The following is a 19,462-nucleotide window of genomic DNA, read 5'->3' on the forward strand; positions in this document are numbered from 1 at the left end:
TGAAGGAGAACACCCCCCCCCCTCCCTCTATGAGAGAGAGAGAGAGAGAGAGAGAGAGAGAGAGAGAGAGAGAGAGAGAGAGAGAGAGAGAGAGAGAGAGAGAGAGAGAGAGAGAGAGAGGAAAAGAGAAAGGGAAAAGTCACAAGAGGATGAAACACGAAAGAGAAGTAAAGGGTATACGAGAGAGAGAGAGAGAGAGAGAGAGAGAGAGAGAGAGAGAGAGAGAGAGAGAGAGAGAGAGAGAGCTAAAGGAGTTCTGAGAAGAAGCCAACATCATGATCTCACCGAACCAGAAAAAAAACACACAAAAAAACAACCACTCCATCATAATCTCACCAAGCCGTGACAGATGAGACTTGATGATCACAATAAAACAACACCATAATTCAGTCATCCGACATGGTGTTGACGCACAAACACAGCAGGGATCCTCCCCATGAATGCTGGACAGCGTGGACAACAGATACCACACCACACCACTGATGATCTGGACCACGTTAAGACCACAGATGCCTGGAGTCTGGGGCCAAGACACTGGCGCCAGCCCACCAACCAAACAGGAGAGAGAGAGGGAGGGGGAGAGAGAGAGAGAGAGAGAGAGAGAGAGAGAGAGAGAAAAAGAAAGAAAGAAAGAAAGAAAAAAAAGAAAGATAGAGAGAAAGAAAGAAAGAAAGAAAAAAGAAAGATAGAGAGAAAGACAGAGAGAGAATGGACAGAGGGAGCTATAGAATAAGGAATTGTAGAGAGAGAAGTGGGTGAGCGAGAGAGAGAGAAAGACAGAAAGAGAGAAACTGTGTAAATCTTCTCTAAGGAGTCCACTGTGGAGAATCGGGCAGCACATGACAGGGGGGCCCCCACAAAACAACACTCTGAGTCTGACGCAAGAGAACAGTGTTACCGTTACACCCTCCTCTCAACACCGCCGCGAACCATAAGTCATACAGGGCATTTGCCTGGTGGACCATCGATGACTTTGGCCTGCTCTTCCCCTCAGTGTAGTGGGACCAGTTCTCATGCCGCTTCACTCAGACCTCTCCGAGCGAGATTTAAATATTAATTTTGCCTGTTGTGGTAAAAAAAAAAAAAAATCGCAATAGATGTGTAATATTATTGCCACAGGCTTCATCGTCTCTCTCAATGCCAGGCGGACTGGTGATGGCTGAAAATGCCCTGCCTGATTTTTTTGGCCCAGTCCAGCCCTGCGCTGCGCTACACAACATGTTTGTTATGTTATCCTTTCGCTAGGGTCAGTGTTTGGCATCATAGCAAAGAAACACACTTAAAACAACCACATGTGCGGGGACAAAGCCGGCGACACCACACAATATGCTTTGTGTTCTGCTGGAAGGAGAAAAAAGTTGAAAAACCCACCACAACAAAATCAGTGAAAGAGTTTTAGAGGGACTTAAAGAAAAACCTGGCAGGGTGGTTCTTGTTAGTCTTGGAAGAGAAACCAAAAACCTTGTTGGGGTGTTTTAAATTAGCTTTTCAAGAAAAGCCCCCTACCGACCGAGTGACGTGTGTGTGTGTGTGTGTGTGTGTACTCTGAAATCAGTGGTGTGTGTGTGTGTACGCTCATACTCACACAAACGCATGCACATACACACACACACACACGTCGTACACACGCCACTGATTTCAGAGTACCTACAGATGTTTTGCCGTTCCACAACCATTAAGGGGGAGGGAAAGTACCGCCCAGCCCCTCTATGCCTCTCCATGTGTCACCCTTTCCCTCTAGGTGGAGGGAGGGAGGCGTACAGTTTTCCACCAGCCCCAAAACCACCTCCTCAGTTTTCCCTCCCTTATGCCTGTTTAAAACACTGGAGAAATAAAACACATCAATTGCCTGCCTGCCACACTGACTGCAGGATAGAACATCTGGTTCGCAGCACCAAGCTAACTTCCCTCTCTCTCTCCTCGTGGTGGTCCGGTTTAACTCATCTCTCTCTCTCTCTCTCCCTCTCTCTCTCTGGTTTAACTCACCATGTTCTTTCTCTCCCTCTCTGGTTTAACTCACCATGTTCTTTCTCTCGCGCCCTCTCCCTCTCTCTCATATCGTGGTGGTCTGGTTTAACTCAGCGTGCCCACTCGTGGCTTTCTCTGCTCGTAAATATCCTTAAGGGTCCTCAGCTAATGGCCAATAAAAGCAGCAGGGGGGCACACTGTGGAATATGACCTTGACCTTGACATGAAAGACTGGAGACAGTAGCGTGTGGTGACCCGTCAGCAACTGACTTTGTGCCCTGGGGCTGGTTTATATGTCACAGTAGTTGGGCATTTGAATTCAGAGCAAGTGTGGATGGAGGTGGACAACTGTGCCACGTATTACTGTGTAATTAGCTCCATTTTCCGAACTGAAACGTTAGCATCAGTCTGTGAAGTGATGTGCCTCTGACACACATGGCAGGCTTTTCACTTTCTGAGCAAAGGATGTCTGCTTGACTGCTAAATTTCCTACTCAAGGGGTCTTATGGCTTTTCTTCTCCTAAGTGGAGGCAGGGCAAATAAATGGCTCTGCAAAACCAGGCTTGGGCCAAATCTGCACAGCACTGCAGTCAGCCGGTGTGCTTTCGAGAAATGGGATCCAGGAGTGTGTTTCTCGAAAACGCCGTTGCTAACTAAGTTAGCAACTTACTTAGTTGCAATGCAATTTCCCATTGGAAACCTAGAAAGTTGCTAACTGGTTAGCAACGATGCTTTCGAGAAATGGGATCCAGGTCAGTTGGTGATGCCCAGTGCCCTCAGCTGTGGCTGCTCCTGTTCCAGAGGAGCGCCTCTGCAGCACAGCTGTTATCTTGTCGGAGGTTACCAGTAATGGCAGGGATGCAGTCACCTCGCACGCGTGGGCAACCCCATATAACAATGGGCACAGCGCCAGCCTACGTGCCATCTGTCAGCTATGTGCCAAGTACAAGAATGCCACTGGGCAATAAACACTGATTCTACCACCTCCTCGTTTTCCTATCTGACACATTCTTCTGCTGTGTGTATTGCTCTCTGTCTGTGTCAGTGAGTCAGTCTCCTGTGTGCAAGGCAGTGTCTGTGTAAAGCAGTATCCTGTGTGTAAGTCATTGTCTACGCAAAGCAGTCTCCTCTCTGTCTGTTGTCTCCTGTCTGTAAGTCAGGGTCTGCAAGTCAGGGTCTGTAAGTCTGTCTGTAGTCTCCTGTCTGTAAGTCAGTGTGTGTCTGTGAGTCTGTCTGTAAGTCAGTGTGTGTCTGTAGTCCCCTGTCTGTAAGTCAGGGTCCGTAAGTCTGTCTGTATTCTCCTGTGTGCAAATCTCAGTGTCTGTGTAAACCAGTCTCCTGTCTGTAAGTCAGGGTCTGGAAGCTGCAGTCTCATGTGTGTAAGTCAGTTTGTGTCTGTAGTCTCCTGTGTGTAAGTCAGTGTGTGTCTGTAGTCTCCTGTCTGTAAGTCAGGGTCTGGAAGTCTGTCTGTAGTCTCCTGTGTGTATGTCAGTGTGTGTCTGTAGTCTCCTGTGTGTAAGTCAGTGTGTGTCTGTAGTCTCCTGTCTGTAAGCCAGTGTGTGTCTGTAGTCTCCTGTGTCTGTGTAAGTTTGTCTGTAGTCTCCTGTGTGTAAGTCAGTGTGTGTCTGTAGTCTCCTGTCTGTAAGTCAGGGTCTGTAAGTGTCTGTAGTCTCCTGTCTGCAAGTCTGTCTATGGTCGCCTGGCTGTCTGTAAGTATGTCTGCAGTCTCCTGTCTGTAAGTATGTCTGTAGTCTCCTGTCTGTAAGTCAAGGTCAGTGTAAACCAGTTTCCTGTGTGTAAGTCAGTGTGTGTCTGTAGTCTCCTGTGTGTAAGTCAGGGTCTGTAGTCTCCTGTCTGTTAGTCGGTGTGTGTCTGTAGTCTCCTGTGTGTAAGTCAGGGTCTGGAAGCTGCAGTCTCCTGTCTGTAAGTCTGTCTGTAGTCTCCTGTGTGTAAGTCAGTGTCTGGGAGCTGTGGACTTGCACGGGTGTTAAGGAGCTAATTAGGGAAAGAATGTTGCCTCTCGCTGAAGACCGCTGGAGCCCGCTGCTCAACACTGCACTCCATTGTGCTCAAGTGGCCCCAATCGCAAATCTGCTTTTTACGAGACCAGATGGAGTGTGCCAGAGTAGGTTAGTGTGCTTGTGTGGATGAGAGTGCGCGCGCGTGAGTGAGTGAGTGAGTGTATATGTATGCGAGTCAGTATGTACGAGTGTCGTGTGTGTGCACATGTTTGTATGTGAGTAGCTTTGTGTGTGTGTGTGTGTGTGTGTGTGTGTGTGTGTGCGCGCGCAAGAGAGAATCTGTGCTTTGGGTGCCAGAGCGGGTAAACAAGTAGAAGTCAGGTCTTATCTCTAGCCCATCGGCTACACTCCAACTCTTCTAGAGCTATTCCTAGAGCTCAAAAGCCCCCCAGACCACCCGCCCACCCCTCTACCCCCTCTGTCCTGCCATCCACCTCCAGCTCCCACTCCTCTACCAGCTTCCCCACGCCAGGAACAACAGTGCAGGATGGCAACAACTAGTGTGTGTGTGTGTGAGAGCATGGAAGCCTTTACTCTGAGGTACGCTCTGTACCTCCTTCACTCCCTCTTATCAGTATTCATCAGGCATAAATGATGACCATGAACACTTAATTTTTTCACACATCCCTTACTCCATTTTTAAATTAAATTGCATGACGACATGATTTGTCTGTGTAAAGAGAATGAGAAATCGATGCTGAAGAGGTTGGGATGGTTAGATTCTGTGACCGCTTTTTGAATTCACGTCTGCCTTTAACTACAACGTGGTGGGCTTATGCAGAATGACCCTTCACCACAACATAAGGGACACATTAACCAGATGGAAAATCCATGGAGTAGTTGGTCTGTGCAGTGGCGGCTTGAGTTAAGAGGGGCACGTGTGTCCAAACCACTTGGGGTTTTCCCCCCTCGAGACCTAAACATTTCAGAATGGATGTTCATCTCTAACTTTTCAAAGCACTTTGCTTCTGAGGCCGAGTGATCCTTCCATTTCCTCCATCTTCTCCTCTCTGTGCATCTCTTGCTCTCCTATACGTAAATCAACATGAGTGTGTGTAGAGGTCTTTCTTTCCATTCCACTTCTCACGCTTAATCTTTGCATTTCTTCATTTCCTCCTCTCTAGTGCAGTGATTCTCAAACTGTGGGCTGGGGCCCACTGGTGGGCCCTAAAGGTATTCCAAGTGGGCCTTGAAATCATTTTCTAAAAATCAAATTGATATTTTTGTGTGCTTTGCTGCTGATTCATTTGAGTTTTATTGTTTATTGGGTCAGAGGTGGGCCCCGAACATTTGTGAACATTTCAAATGGGCCCCAAGTTGGAAAAGGTTGGGAACCCCTGCTCTAGTGCATCTCCTCCTCTCCCTGCCTCACCCTACACATACATATGGAAAAAACTATTTCACGATATGGATTACTTTATATCACGATTACGATATATATCACGATATACCACAATTACATACGTTTTCAGTTATTCTCTTTATTTGCTCTTTATTTTTTCATGTCGCAAAACAACCTGTCTTTGAAATGGATCTTTTTATTGTATTGTGACATCAAATGTAATTAAATGATATTCAATTGTATACAACTGATAAAATTACTATCACGATATAAACGATATAGGAGAGAGGTCACGATTTACACTTTTATATCACGATAACGATATATATCGTCATATTGCCCAGCCCTAATTTGACCCACGTGAGGTGATGCACAAAAGTTATGTTGCACATAGATTGATCCATGGTAGTGCATGTTGACAGCAGCCTAGGCCTCCCTCTTGCCTTGCTCCTCAATAAGGCATCCCACACCACGGGCTGTCTGTCCTCCACGTCTCACCCAGTGACTTGGTAATCCCCACATGTGTTCTGTGCCCCGAGCGGCATGCCCAGGTCTCTCCACCACACATCCCTGGGGAGCCGGCCCAGGCAGGGGCAGGGGCCTCCTGGGGCACCCGCACATATCCCCACCCCATCCATCCACCCCCATCCCCCACCCCAGGGGTCCTGCTCCCAGGGCACACACACACACCCACCCAACCATCTCTCCTTCTGTGTGTGTGTGTGTGTGTGTGTGTGTGTGTGTGTGTCTCTCTCTCTCTTTCTCACACAAACACACATGCACGCATGCACATCCTCCTCCCAGGGCACACACCCACCCCTCACACTCCTCAGAGGCCCCCTTACACCCCCCACCCCTCACACTCCTCAGAGGCCCCCTTACACCCTCCCTCCCCTCCTCCTCCTCCTCCACTGTAGCCTACTGCTAGGGTCAGCCAAGAGAGAGGACATGGGGCTCCTGGGTGAAAGCAAACAAGTCCCCAGCCCTACTGCACACACAAAATAAAAGAAAAGGGCCGTCCAAAGAGACAGACAGACAAACAGACAGAGAGACTGCCTGCAAGTTTTGTGGGTGCCTGCCTGCTCACGTCTGTCTATCTGTTGGTCCCACACACACACACACAAACACGCACACACGCACACGCACATACACACACACACACGCACGCCTGGCCTTAGAGTGTGTGTGTGTGTGTGTATGTTTTTAGGGGTCTCAAGTTGCTAGGGAGCTTCCTACCTCGGAGGGGCCCTGGGGTACTTGCTTGCCAACCCTACCCCTAACCCTCCCCATACCCCTCCCCCCTTCTTCCCCTTACTTCACTTCCATGGGGCGTGCTGCCAAAACTGGCTGACATGCGTACACCACACACATACACGCGCTTGCCCATATGCATGCACACACACACACACTTAATGTACATGTGCCCACACGCACACACACACCTTCCAGCTCCTCACACGTTATCACTCTTCAGTCTACCCCTCTCTGCTTGCCCTTCAGGGAAGCCAGTGCCAAGTTTAGAGTCTTCAAGGCAAGACGGCCTCAACGCAGCTCCTACAGATTAGAGCAGGGCTGGGGAACTCGTGTCTCGACTTTCGAGAGCCGTTTACGGACCATGAGGCCGTTTTATCCGGCCCCCGAAACAATTTCAATGTTATGCAGTAGGGCTGCACGATTATGGAAAAAAATCATAATCACGATTATTTTGGTCAAAATCATAATCACGATTATTAATCACGATTATTGATTTTTGCAGATTTTTTTGAAAATCATAACAAGACGAAATATAATCAAGAATGAATTACATACAGGATGAGCAAAATAAAATGAATTGTAATAATTATGTAAAGGGAATAGCATAAAACTTAAGTGGACATATTTCTGGCCAGAAACACCAGCCTGTCAGTATGTTCTGGCTTCAAGGACGCTCTCAAAAGTAGGTCACTATTGCCACGATTAAATCACGATTAAAATCATGAGTTCGATTTCACTATTTTATCACGATTTTGATTATTTTTCGATTAATTGTGCAGCCCTATTATGCAGCATGTTATGCATATTTTGTAACGGAATCTTGGAATTTACATTTGCAATACAATTAAGTTATATTCAGGGGACCTAGAGAAGGTGGGGTCTGTTTTAAAGCTGGCTGCCTTCAACATAGGCCTAAAATGGCCCCTCGAATGAAAAAGGTTCCCTATCTCTGGTTTAGAGTCTCCACTCAAGACAAGACGGCCTAAACGCAGCTCCTAACTGAGGGTGGATTCCAAAATGCGGGCTTCCATCCTCCCTTGCTCACTTGCCTGCTTGTGACCTCATGATGACGTCACTGAAGACAGAAAATTTATTCAATTTCTTACAAAAGCACAAATCTAATGTCATTTCCTCATTTGAAACCGGGATGGTGAATGAAGAACAGTCCCCCAAAAATTGTTGTGGCTAGGCTGACAACGGGAAAACATTATTGTTTGCTCCACGGAACCGGGGTATCAGCAAAACGCGAGGCCACAAGCACAAGTGGAGGACAGGAGTCTGCATATTGGAAGGCATGCACCCAGAGTCTCCACTCAAGACGGCCTCAACGCAGCTCCTGCTGGCCAGACACATGCACATAACACCATCCATATACATTCTACACAGTGTGGACAGACTCACAGCACACCCTCAAGCCAAATCTGAAGATCAAGACATATTCAAATTGTATTCAATGGTTCATCCACATTCTACACAGTGTGGGCAGACTCGCAGCACTGCCATACCAAACAAGAACGCAGTAACGACGATTCCTGGTAAAGTGAGGAAAAAAGGCTTCAAAGTTTCCTTTCTGGCCAGACAATTGTGTTGTTGGTAAAGTGGTGGTGACACTACCATTTAATTCTTTTTTTAGGGTGGAAATGTATGCACACACACATTTTTTTTAATTCATATGGCTTTCAACCACAAAAATGTAGTTACTGTGTTCTTGCTGGTATTACCACCTGTTCCTGAACCACTGCTTCAATGAGAAGTGCAGTAACTACACCTCTTAAAACCATTCACAAGCCAAATCAGGCCATGACAAGAATTCAACTGTATACAACTGCTCAACATTGACCAGCAAAATACAGTAAGTTAATGTTGAATAAAATGCTGAAAACCAAAGCCACAGAAACAACTTTGACAAAGACTGCATTTACACATGCCACACACATGCACAACCACATGACCCACCTCAACTAACACACACAGACAAACCTGAGGTAACACTTTGGCCTATTTCGCTGTCTGAGGCGCACCATGGTGTTCCAAACCTCATGATTACCACAGACTGTTAAGACAAATACCAGCTATGAAATAAAAAAATAAAAAAGCATAACATAACAAAAAGCAAGATATGGCTAAATATTCTCATTCCCCAAGGTCTTCTCAGTCAAACAAGATAAAACTTCCCGTCACCACTGAGGCCTGAATAACACTACATGACGTAGATTATTCCAAACTCAAAACCAAAAGTTCCACCCTTCTTGTAACATCATGTCTAACCAAAACAATTATGTCTAACAGCAACAATAGACTGTTTAAGTTTCTCCATAACCCCATGCCCGGCCTCCTTAATGGTCCATGGCTAATATAAAGACCATTTCACCTGGACTAAACTATGGAGGTCTCTGACCTGCACAGTGTTTTAGAGTATACGGTAGTAGCCCCAATCACACAACAAGCCACCCATTCACCATAAAATACAAGCCCTCTACAGTTGTGTGTTAAATAAAGGGCTCTTGCCGTGGAAGATCCATCCAACAATGTCTTTTATACCTGCCCTAAAAGTCCATATGTTGTTGCTTACTCTGATTGTATCAGAAGGACAAAGTTCTGCATTCTAGCTGGTTGCTTTCGTCATGTGCTACATATATCCTTACCAGGAAGGATTTAAAAAGAGTGCTTGATTTGTACTATACTTTTCTGATAATCGCTGCCAGGACTATACATTTGCCTTAAGGAATGTACACACAGTCAGATGAGTGAGAATAAACAGTCCACATGTAGGTGCTCAAGTAATGGAAACATTTTCTCACTACACCAGAAATTAATGAGCTCATTTATGCACATCCAGTGAAGTCTTGGTGCCAGGAATACCAATAGAGTTACAGCATGTACTGTATGTAGAGAGAGGCCATGTGTGTAGATGAATGTACGTGTTAGAGCGTTGTCACAAATGTACGTGTTAGAGTGGAGTCACGTTAACCAGGGCTTCACAAGTAAATTCACTTTTTTCATAAGCAGCCAAAATGGCTAGTAGATGATAATCTTACTAGCCAAACACACACTCACCACTGTGTGAGCGAGCGTGGCTAGTAAGTTTGTCTTTTCTACCAGCCAAACTGAAAATTTCACCAGCATTTGGCCAGTTGGTTGCTGACGTTAATTTAGAGCCCTGCACGTTACTGCTCGTTTCCTGTTGGTGACTGTTGGGTGTGGGTGTATGGCTTGTGTGTGTGTGTGTGTGTGTGTGTGTGTGTGTGTGTGTGTGTGTGTGTGTGTGTGTGTTTGTGTGAGATGTCCTTGTGTACATGTATTGTGCATGGAGTTGTAAACTTCATGTCTACAAGTAGGCTGCAACAAGCTTTCATGGCAGTGAAAACAAATGTCCCTTTCAGGACAATATAGGCTATCTAACCATCCATCCATCCATCCATCCATCTTGCTGCCTTACCTGTTCCTTGGCGCGTGACACCCAGGTCTGGGAGAGCAGCTCCAGCCGGGTCTTGTGGTACTTCTTGGTGGTCTTGACAGCGATGAAAACGTCCCTCAGCTCCAGGGGGTCTCTGGAGGAACGTGACCCCGAGGAGGAGAACTTCCTCTGGGGGGGCGGGAGGGCACCCGGTGCCTGGTGGAGGGGAAGGGGGTCCAGCCTGCCAGCAGCAGCGGCCCTGCCAACAGTGGTCTCCAGGGTGACCCTCTGCCCAGTCTTATTCGGGTGGGGGGCACCACCACCATCACCGCCGCCCCCATCGGGCCCCAGCTGAACGCTGCTGCCGCCGGGCGCGTGCTTGTTGGCATGACGGGGTTGTGGTTTGGGCCGTGGTGGAGGCGGGGGCCGGTCTCCCCCCTGGCGAGGGGGGGCCTGCAGGGTGGGGATGAGCAGCAGGAGGAGGGCGCACAGGGCCAGGGAGACGAGGAAGCAGAGCTTGCTGACGCCCACATGGGACAGGTGCATCCTTCCTGTCCTGACCTGCTGGCTTGGCTTGGCGTTGCTTTGCACTGCGCTGCGTCCAGCCGGCCTGCCTTCCTTCCTTCCTCTCGGGCCGGGAGGAGGAGGAGGAGGAGGAGGAGGAGGAGGCCGCGTGAGGAGAGGAGAGGTGAGGTGAGGGGACAGGTTGAAGTTTAGCCTCCAGGGGGGCCACAGACACTCATGTGTCCACCAGCCATCCTCAGCATCACCAAATCACTGAATGACCTAAAACAAATAAAGACACAGTCACATGAATAGAAAGCGTACAGTACACTACATAACTTGTGCTACTACTAACATCACAAACTTCATCTTGGATATTTTGGAAATCACTGTAAGCCAAGCTACCCAGATCACCTCTTACAGAAGTACTACTATTGGGTGGTCGCTTCAGTAATAATTCTGCACACGCACATAGCAGTCACCTCATACAATACACCAAATAAAACAAATTAGATGAGCTTTTCAAATTTCACGGTGCTTGCCCGTAGCGAACGACCCAGGTCCATGCTGTGCGCGCACCTAAAATGGTGTATCTGATGTTGAATCTCCGTGCACTGCAGTGCGGACCCAAATTGCAGCCCTCCAATATGTGAGCAATTTCCTGCTCCTCTATTTTCAGAGTGGCACTGATACTTTCCAACTGCTAACAGATGGCATTTCTACGTAAGAAGGAATGCTATACGTGGTGAAACGACGTTGTTCAATTGCACGTCTCAAAATAGCCTAGAACTAACTCGCGGTCTATGATCTTTCTGACAAATTGCATTGTGAAGTTCCAATGCAACACATGGAACAAACAATTACATTGAGACCTACCTTGACAAACTGGAGAAACAGGACGTTCGCGTCCCTCCAGACCGAGATTGTAATAGAGAGAGGTTTTACGAATAAGATGTTAATATAATGTCACAGGCTGTGCTGTGGCGAAATGGGCTAACCACTGAAGCCCACGGTAAAGAGCCACTCTGGGGGCAGCGCGTGGGGCTGCTGCCAATCGAAACAGCTGGTTTTACACACACTGGCTGTTGTCCACAATCTGGACCACTTATCTTGAAACCAACAAGGACTTAGGAGGGGATACTCCCATCAATTAAAGTCGATTTGTATGTCCTGCCTTGTAAGTAGTCATACAAGATAAAATGACAGTTGTATTGCGCAATACTTCTGAAATGTTGAAACAACTTAGCTCGCTGTTGTACAACTTCAGTCAATTGAGCAGCACAATTGATAGGCAGCTCCTCCAAAACATCATCTCCCCCATCAACTTTTAAACATAAAAATACAAAAAGAAAACGGTCTTTCACCGAGACTATTCAGATACGGAGACATCATGTGTTTGTTTACACACTTGAGTTCTTACTTACCTCTCCTTCGAAGGTGACACATGTTTTGCAAGAATCCACTCCCCAACCTCAGCAGCAGATACAAAATGACCGAAGTTGGGTCGCCTTCATGAGTCTCTGTCCGGAAGCTGAGATAAAAGTTACCAGTCCATCCGTCCTACAATAAGATGAGTTGTCCGTCCGATGTTTGCAAAACGTGTGAATCACAGCTCAAAGTCTTTGTGTTCTCAGCAGCTCTGGTCCCGACTCTGGTAGCCTACAAAGCGTTGCGGGCGACTCAACTTATCTCAGTTAGCTATTCATTTTACACAGCGATTTAGTTTCAATGAAACGCAGACCTGTTGTCACTGCACTGGATTTCAGGGCAACCAGTCAGCCCTGGCTGCCTTCGTGAGACTAGTTATGGACTGGAAAAAATGTTCTGTGTTGTTCTCCCGGTTCCTAGCAGCATTTTGAACGCAAACCCCCATTTCATCTCAGTGGCTTGATTCTTCGCACAAAGGAGGAGCATGAGCTGAGGTAGAGCGCCCTCTGCCTGACACGTTAGAACTAGCAGCTGCATGAGCGACTGATGGATTCGCAGAGCAATTTCTAGCTGAAAGAGTTAAATCATCATCACAAATCTATGGACAATGCTTACCTTGAAACGACATGAAAGCAGACCTGACTCACATTTTTGCAAAATGCCTACAATAAAAAAAGCTTTCCCAACAGCATTGCCATATTTAACTGAAGAACATTATTGTAGGTCGAGCACAGAAAGTCTGAGCAGGTAGATCACCCACCACACCTCTCACCCATATTGGAAATTATTTCCTTCACTACCAGATGAGATAGCAATCTCGGAAAACAATTAACTGCATACACTGATCTGCATCTGGGATCATCATTTGCGGGATGACGTCAGTCGGATATGCTCACCCTGCCCCGGATGCATTTTGCGTGTGCTCCCAGTGATTCAACAACAGAGCGGTTGGACTGTTTTGAGAGATGCCGCTACCACTTCAAATTCACAACTTCCAGGTAAATAGTCTCGCATAAAGCATTTAGCAACTTGGCTTCTTGACTATGGCTTGTTACAGTGCCGTGACATTTAATGCACAGGGCTCGTAAGTTCGGGCAGCATGTTATTTTGCGCAGTTATTAGCCTAACGTCACTCAAATGAACCAGTCCTCATACACAAGTTAGCGCCTGCCTGTGTTATCTCCAGTCTTACCAGTGTTGGTTCTACTGTCCTCGAGTTACATTTGTAATGTCTTTTTTGTTTTCTTGTTCCTTAATGGCCGGAAGGCCGGTATGATATCTAATTTATTCAGTAGCCTACTCCCTGCCTCCACGGTTATCGCGGAAGAAAGCCTTCACGTAGCCAGCCTTGTTGTTTATTTGGTATGGTTGGGTTGCCTTGCCACCAGCTGCCGAGGTAGCAAGTTGTGGGATGAGCTTTTTATCTGCACCTGTTGAGCGTTGAGTTATGAAGTTGACCCATGTTGCTGAAATCCCCATAGCCCTAGCTCCGAGAGTAACTGAATTACTTGGATCGCGCAGCTGTGAAGAGAACTGACAACCGATAGTTTACTTGCTGTGGTCGGTTCTCGACAAGAGGGTCATGTTTCTGTTGACTCCCAGGCAGCTGCGATGCTGTGAAGGATTTGTTTTGACCTATACAATAACAACACGACGAGACAGTCCTTTCCACCCACGGATTTACCAAGTTGAATCATGTCTGTGGCCCCGTCAAGTCATTGTAAGCAGGCTGTCCACTGTCAGGAGGCAACCATTTTAACCCACTGATTTACTATTGATTTGGAGGATGTCTGTTGTCTGAAACCTCTTCCTCCTACTCCCCCTGCCCTCCTTTGCCACTGACAGTTTGAGTAAACATTTGTGTAACCCTGCACAGAAGAGCCACACGATGTGTCACAGCTACTGACATAATACAGTACATTAGATTTACTTTTCAGAGAGAGAGAGAGGGTATTTCTCAATGTTGCAGTGTGCACCCTTCGAAGTGTGTAAGCCTAATTAGTCACCCAGTGATTGTATACTCTGCAGAGTTCACCAAAGAGTATCCAATCACTGGGCATGACTCACTTTGAAGGGTGCTCACTAGTGTGTGTGTGTGTGTGTGTGTGTGTGTGTGTGTGTGTGTGTGTGTGTGTGTGTGTGTGTGTGTGTGTGTGTGTGTGTGTGTGTGTGTGTGTGTGCGCACACAAGCTGGTTATCTAATGTTGTGCCTCACCCCTAATTAACTCCTCAATACTCAGGGGCCAGTGGAGCCCATGCAGATGGATGGAGACCCTCAGGACGATCAGCTGAATGCCCTGCCCAGCGACTACACAGTAGACAATGCCTCCCTGGTAAGGAACAGTTTTCTGATGTTCTTCATAACTAACATATTAGGCTGTGCCTAAATTTGAGCTCTGGGGTTCAGCATTCTTTTTCAGACTTGTACCAATATTATCTGCATGTGTAACGGAGGCCAACAAGCAAGGTGTGAGTGTGGAACGTTAGTAAACCTCCCTCTTGAAGCCTCATACAGTATCGGTAGCGCTGAGTCATCGGACCGGTCCTTTAGCTCAGTGGTATAGTGCTGTGCCTCCCATACCCAAACTGATGCGTTGACTAGGAGGTGGTGGGTTCGAGCCCCGAGCGGCGGACTGCACAGGAACACCTCCGTTACAGATTAATAGGGCTTGACACTGGCACCTGCCAAACTTGGCTTTGGCTGGTAACCATTTCAGGGTCACTAGCCAATTTGGCAGGTAGCTTATTCTATGGTATGACATAGGGTGAGGGCAGTCATGGGTGAGCGGTTAGGGCGTCAGACTTGCATCCCAGAGGTTGCCGCTTCGACTCCCGACCCGCCAGGTTGGTGGGGGGAGTAATCAACCAGTGCTCTCCCCCATCCTCCTCCATGACTGAGGTACCCTGAGCATGGTACCGTCCCACCGCACTGCTCCCCATGGGGCGCCACTGAGGGCTGCCCCCTTGCACGGGTGAGGCATAAATGCAATTTCGTTGTGTGCAGTGTTCACTTGTGTGCTGTGGAGTGCTGTGTCACAATGACAATGGGAGTTGGAGTTTCCCAATGGGCTTTCACTTTCTTTAACTTTTCACTATCAGAATAGCGTATATTCTGAACTTTTCCCCTTGTGTATCAATTGTTTGTATTTAAGTTGAGGAAAAAGCTCAGTTACTCAGTTTCTATTTGTTTGTTTTATTTCCATGTAGAAACCCATGCACTCATCTTCTTGTTTTAAGCACCTCATCTTCTGAAGATAGTACAGCGTCATGATTAAAAAAAACAAAAAAACAAATTTGTGGCTAGTAGAACAGCTGGATGGCTAGTGACTCGGGAAAACCACTAGACACAGTGGCCGGCAAGCGAAAAAGTTAATGTGTCAAGCCCTGATGCATACTACTAGGTAGCTGTAACCAATCATACAACTGATAGTCACATACAGTAGCTCATGGGCAGTGATCATTCCCAGACCAAAGGAACAAGAAGATTGGTCGTATAGACTTGAACATGAAATTCAATGTAACATAACAGGCTAGACTGCTCTATCCACCCATTGCATTACATTACACAGTGATTTCCAACAACAACAGAGAGGAACAAGCTAATCATGGTTCAGTAACGAGAGGGACTACAGACAGAAATTTCTTATAAAAATGAGAACTCCGGGCTCTTCTATTAGATTATTTACCTCTTAACTTAACCTGGTTTACTCCTGAACCAGCTTCTTGGTATAGGCCCCTGGGCTGCTCTGCTTTCCCTAATGTTTGAAATGTTCCTCAATGTTGACCTTTGCCCTTTTGCAGGACCTGGAGCAGTATGCGTCGAGCTACCGGGGCCTGATGCGTATCGAGCGCCTGCGCTTCGTGGCGGAGCACTGCCCCGCGCTGCGCCTGGAGGCCCTGGTGCTGGCCGTCACCTTCGTGCAGAGGACCTTCAACGTGGACGTCTACGAGGACCTGCACCGCAAACTGGTGGATGCTGTTAGGTAACTTACAGTTAAAATATACAGTAAAACTATCCAACTGCACCGTAAACTGGTGGAGGGCGTCAGGAAAATTACTGTTAAACATAAGTATAGAACCATCCAACTGCACTGCAAACTGGTGGACGGCGTTAAAATATAGAACTATCCACCTGCACCGTAAACTGGTGGATGCCGTCTGGTAACTTACCGTTAAAATGTAGAACTATCCACCTGCACCCCAAAATTGGTGTACGCTGTCTGGTAACTTACCGTCAAAATAAAGAACTAGCCACCTGCACCGCAAAGTGCAATTTTCCCAGTCATAATGAATACTTAGCATTTGATGGCAGTGGTAAGTATTCATGAGAAAGGTAACATTTGTTCAAATATTTTTATCTTTGAATACATCCACATCACATCGTTTGTATGGGAGGCCCCTTGCCTGTCCAGGCCTCGTGTCAAATGCAATGATACAATGGGTCTGTAATAGAAAACAAAGCAACAGCGCATTAGAAACAGACCTATTGGGCTCAATCTCTGACAGGTGATTTCAGTACAGTAGGTCTACATGATGGCTAAGATTGGCTCCTTGACCAATGTGATGGCCCAATAAGCTTGCAGTAGTCTCCACGTGACCCCTTTTAATCCATTTTAGCTTAAGCCATCTTTGGGAATAGGTGCCCTCTGCCTATTAAAACCTAAACATCTCAGCCTCCGAAGCATATAAAAGCATATAAAAGCAATAAGTTGCATTTAAAAGCTGGGACCCTCATTTTGCACTAGAATATTTTCAATCAGCTCTAACATACCCACATTTCTAATTTAAAAGAAAGCTCAAATCTCAAGAGCCTGAATGCAGTGTATATGTCGCTCCAGGCTAAAATGGGTTAATATTATTATGTGGCATGTACACGTATGCTGAAGGTATGGATGTTACATGATGTAATGTGTCATGATGTGCCATCATGTTGTATAACACAATATTAGCTCTATCTAGCATGATGATAATGAGTATTCATGAGTGATTCAGTTATGAATAACCCATGTGTGTGTGTGTGTGTGTGTGTGTGTGTGTGTGTGTGTGTGTGTGTGTGTGTGTGTGTGTGTGTGTGTGTGTGTGTGTGTGTGAGGCGGGATGGTTGCACATGAATGTATCCTATGGCTGTTCCTATCTGTACATGTACTGTATTTTAATTTAGCTCTTCCTGCCCAGGGACTGCAGATGGAAATCAGCTGTATTAGCTTTAATCTGGCACAAGCCATGTTTTTACTTTTGTAAATGAAAGCTCTTGTGCATGGTCCCTGTTTGAGCTAAACTAAACTAGAAACACTCTGAGAGTGCAAACCTCTGCCAAGGCCATGGGGTAACTGACGCCATAACATTTATACGCTGTGGTACCCTACGCCTAATCTAACTTAAAACCAGATCCGGAATCCACATCTGGTCATCACTAAACTTTGCTGTTTGATAGACCATTTGACGATGTTGACTTGCTATGGAACCCTATTTTTTTGTCAAGTCTTTCTGTCTAGTTTTGTGGAGTTAGAAACTGGAATGTCAAAATTCGCCTTATTCCGCAATGGTGAAGAATCTTTTAAAAATTCCTGGATCCGGATCGTGATTTTGAGTAATGCTACAGACAGACAGACAGACAGACAGACAGACAGACAGACAGACAGACAGACAGACAGACAGACAGACAGACAGACAGACAGACAGACAGACAGACAGACAGACAGACAGACAGACAGAAGCAACCGAAAACATAATCTCCTTGGCGGAGGTAATAAACTAAACTAAACTAAACTTATGTGCTTCAGGGGGTCCCATGTCAGTTTTGAGGCCGCAGCTGAGAGGATGGAGGACTTGTAGATACTGATTTTACTAGTCAAACACATTCTCACTAATGTCATGTAATTATTCTGTGCTCTAGGGAGTCCCATGTCAGTATGGAGGCCGCCGCTGAGGGCAGGGAGGACTTCCCCATGATGGACTCATCGTGGGCAGAGTCCACCCGCAAGAAGGCCCTACTCCGCCTGGAGAAGCTCGACACCGACCTCAAGAACTACAAAGGCAACTCCATCAAGGAGAGCATCAGGTACTGTACCTGAGGGGATTTCAGTCAATTAGGCTACGTCATTTTGATTGAACTTCAAGCGTAATAGAAATAGAATAGAATAGAATAGAATAGAATAGAAAGCCTTTATTGTCATTATACAAAGTATACTGAGATTTTAGCTTCCCTACGAAGTGCACAGTCCTTTATAGATGAACATTGTCCAGTAAGTGTGAGTTCATTGTTGTAACAGCTTTGGGGAAGAAGCTGTTCTTCATCCTATTGGTTCTGGCTGGCAATGCCTTGTAGCGCCTGCCAGAGGGCAACAGTGTGAAGAGATGAAAGCCAGGATGTGTGGGATCTTTAATGATACTCCTGGCTCTACTTACGCAGCGTGAGTTGTAGATGGTGGGTATGGGAGGCAGGGGGCAGCCTATGATTTTTTGTGCTGTTTTGGTCACCCTCTGCAGTCTCTTCCTGTCAGCCTCAGTGCAACTTGAGTGCCACACTGACACTGCGTAGGTCAGCAGGCTCTCTATGGTGGAACGGTAAAAGGTCACCAGCAAGCTTGAGTCTAGCTGTTCTTTCTTAAGTACTCTGAGGAAGTGCAATCGCTGCTGGGCCTTTTTTACCAGAGCCGAGGTGTAAGCGGAATATCGTTACATAACGCTGTCATACTGTATAGTTTTGTGTTATGATTGGCGGGGGAGATTTCTGCAAGACAGAATTCTTATTCCACCAGCTTGCTATATTTTTGTTTTTGCTGCTCAGTCATTTTGGTTGTTTATATCAGGGATGTCCAACGCAGGCCCGAGGGCCAAATCTGGTCATTTTTTTTGGCCTGAGAGAAGTTGGCCCATACACACTTATTAATACATAGTAACATGACTTGAACATGAAATTCCGTGTGTCACAGGAATACTGTTTGAGAGAGATGGGGAAGGATTGGCAAATGACCCAGGCCAGAATCGAACCCAGGTCGCTGGGGTAGCAGTCCAGTGCCCAGCCATTTGAACCACAGCTGGGCCCATTTCACACTTTTTTGATTGACAGGCTTAATAACTGCGGTCCTGGTGTGTGTGTGTGTGTGTGTGTGTGTGTGTGTGTGTGTGTGTGTGTGTGTGTGGGTGTGTGTGTGTGTGTGTGTGTGTGTGTGTGTGTGTGTGTGTGTGTGTGTGTGTGTGTGTGTGTGTGTGTGTGTGTGTGGTTGACAGGAGGGGTCATGATGACCTGGGTGACCACTACCTGGACTGTGGTGACCTGAGCAACGCCCTCAAGTGCTACTCACGCGCACGCGACTACTGCACCAGTGCCAAGCACCTCGTCAACATGTGTCTCAACGTCATCAAGGTGAGAAGCCACACTGCATGACAACACCAACTTATAGTGTGTGTGTGTGTGTTGTGTGTGTGTGTGATTATTTTATTGTGTGCGTGTGCTGAGACCAGAGTTGTGAGCTCATTCAAACTCCTTCAATTCATGCCGCACACCCGTTGTAATTGCCATTGTTAACGTAAGTAGATTCAAAA

At 46.7% G+C, this 19,462-nt stretch overlaps 2 protein-coding genes across 3 annotated transcripts in view; one reads left to right on the forward strand and one right to left on the reverse strand.

Annotated features, from left to right (window-relative positions):
- The window catches only part of rfng (RFNG O-fucosylpeptide 3-beta-N-acetylglucosaminyltransferase), a 22,552-nt gene extending 10,182 nt beyond the window's left edge, over positions 1-12,370 (reverse strand). Inside the window, exons 1-2 of one of the 2 annotated variants that reach the window (XM_063221940.1) lie at positions 11,911-12,370; positions 10,025-10,768 (exon numbers count right to left, since the gene is read on the reverse strand). In XM_063221940.1, coding sequence (XP_063078010.1) covers positions 10,025-10,528 — 504 coding nt within the window. In that variant the 5' untranslated portion in view covers positions 10,529-10,768; positions 11,911-12,370. The other variant, XM_063221941.1, reaches the window with a different exon arrangement.
- A 447-nt stretch (positions 12,371-12,817) lies between these two features.
- Positions 12,818-19,462, forward strand: part of LOC134467315 (COP9 signalosome complex subunit 1-like) — a 46,133-nt gene continuing 39,488 nt past the window's right edge. The window contains exons 1-5 of the mRNA XM_063221212.1: positions 12,818-12,912; positions 14,155-14,247; positions 15,716-15,897; positions 17,811-17,975; positions 19,148-19,283. Of these exons, the coding sequence (XP_063077282.1) occupies positions 12,880-12,912; positions 14,155-14,247; positions 15,716-15,897; positions 17,811-17,975; positions 19,148-19,283 (609 nt within the window). The 5' untranslated portion in view covers positions 12,818-12,879. The remainder of the gene's footprint in view (positions 12,913-14,154; positions 14,248-15,715; positions 15,898-17,810; positions 17,976-19,147; positions 19,284-19,462) is intronic.

Source organism: Engraulis encrasicolus, chromosome 17, assembly GCF_034702125.1.
Source record: "Engraulis encrasicolus isolate BLACKSEA-1 chromosome 17, IST_EnEncr_1.0, whole genome shotgun sequence".
Lineage (NCBI taxonomy): Eukaryota > Metazoa > Chordata > Actinopteri > Clupeiformes > Engraulidae > Engraulis > Engraulis encrasicolus.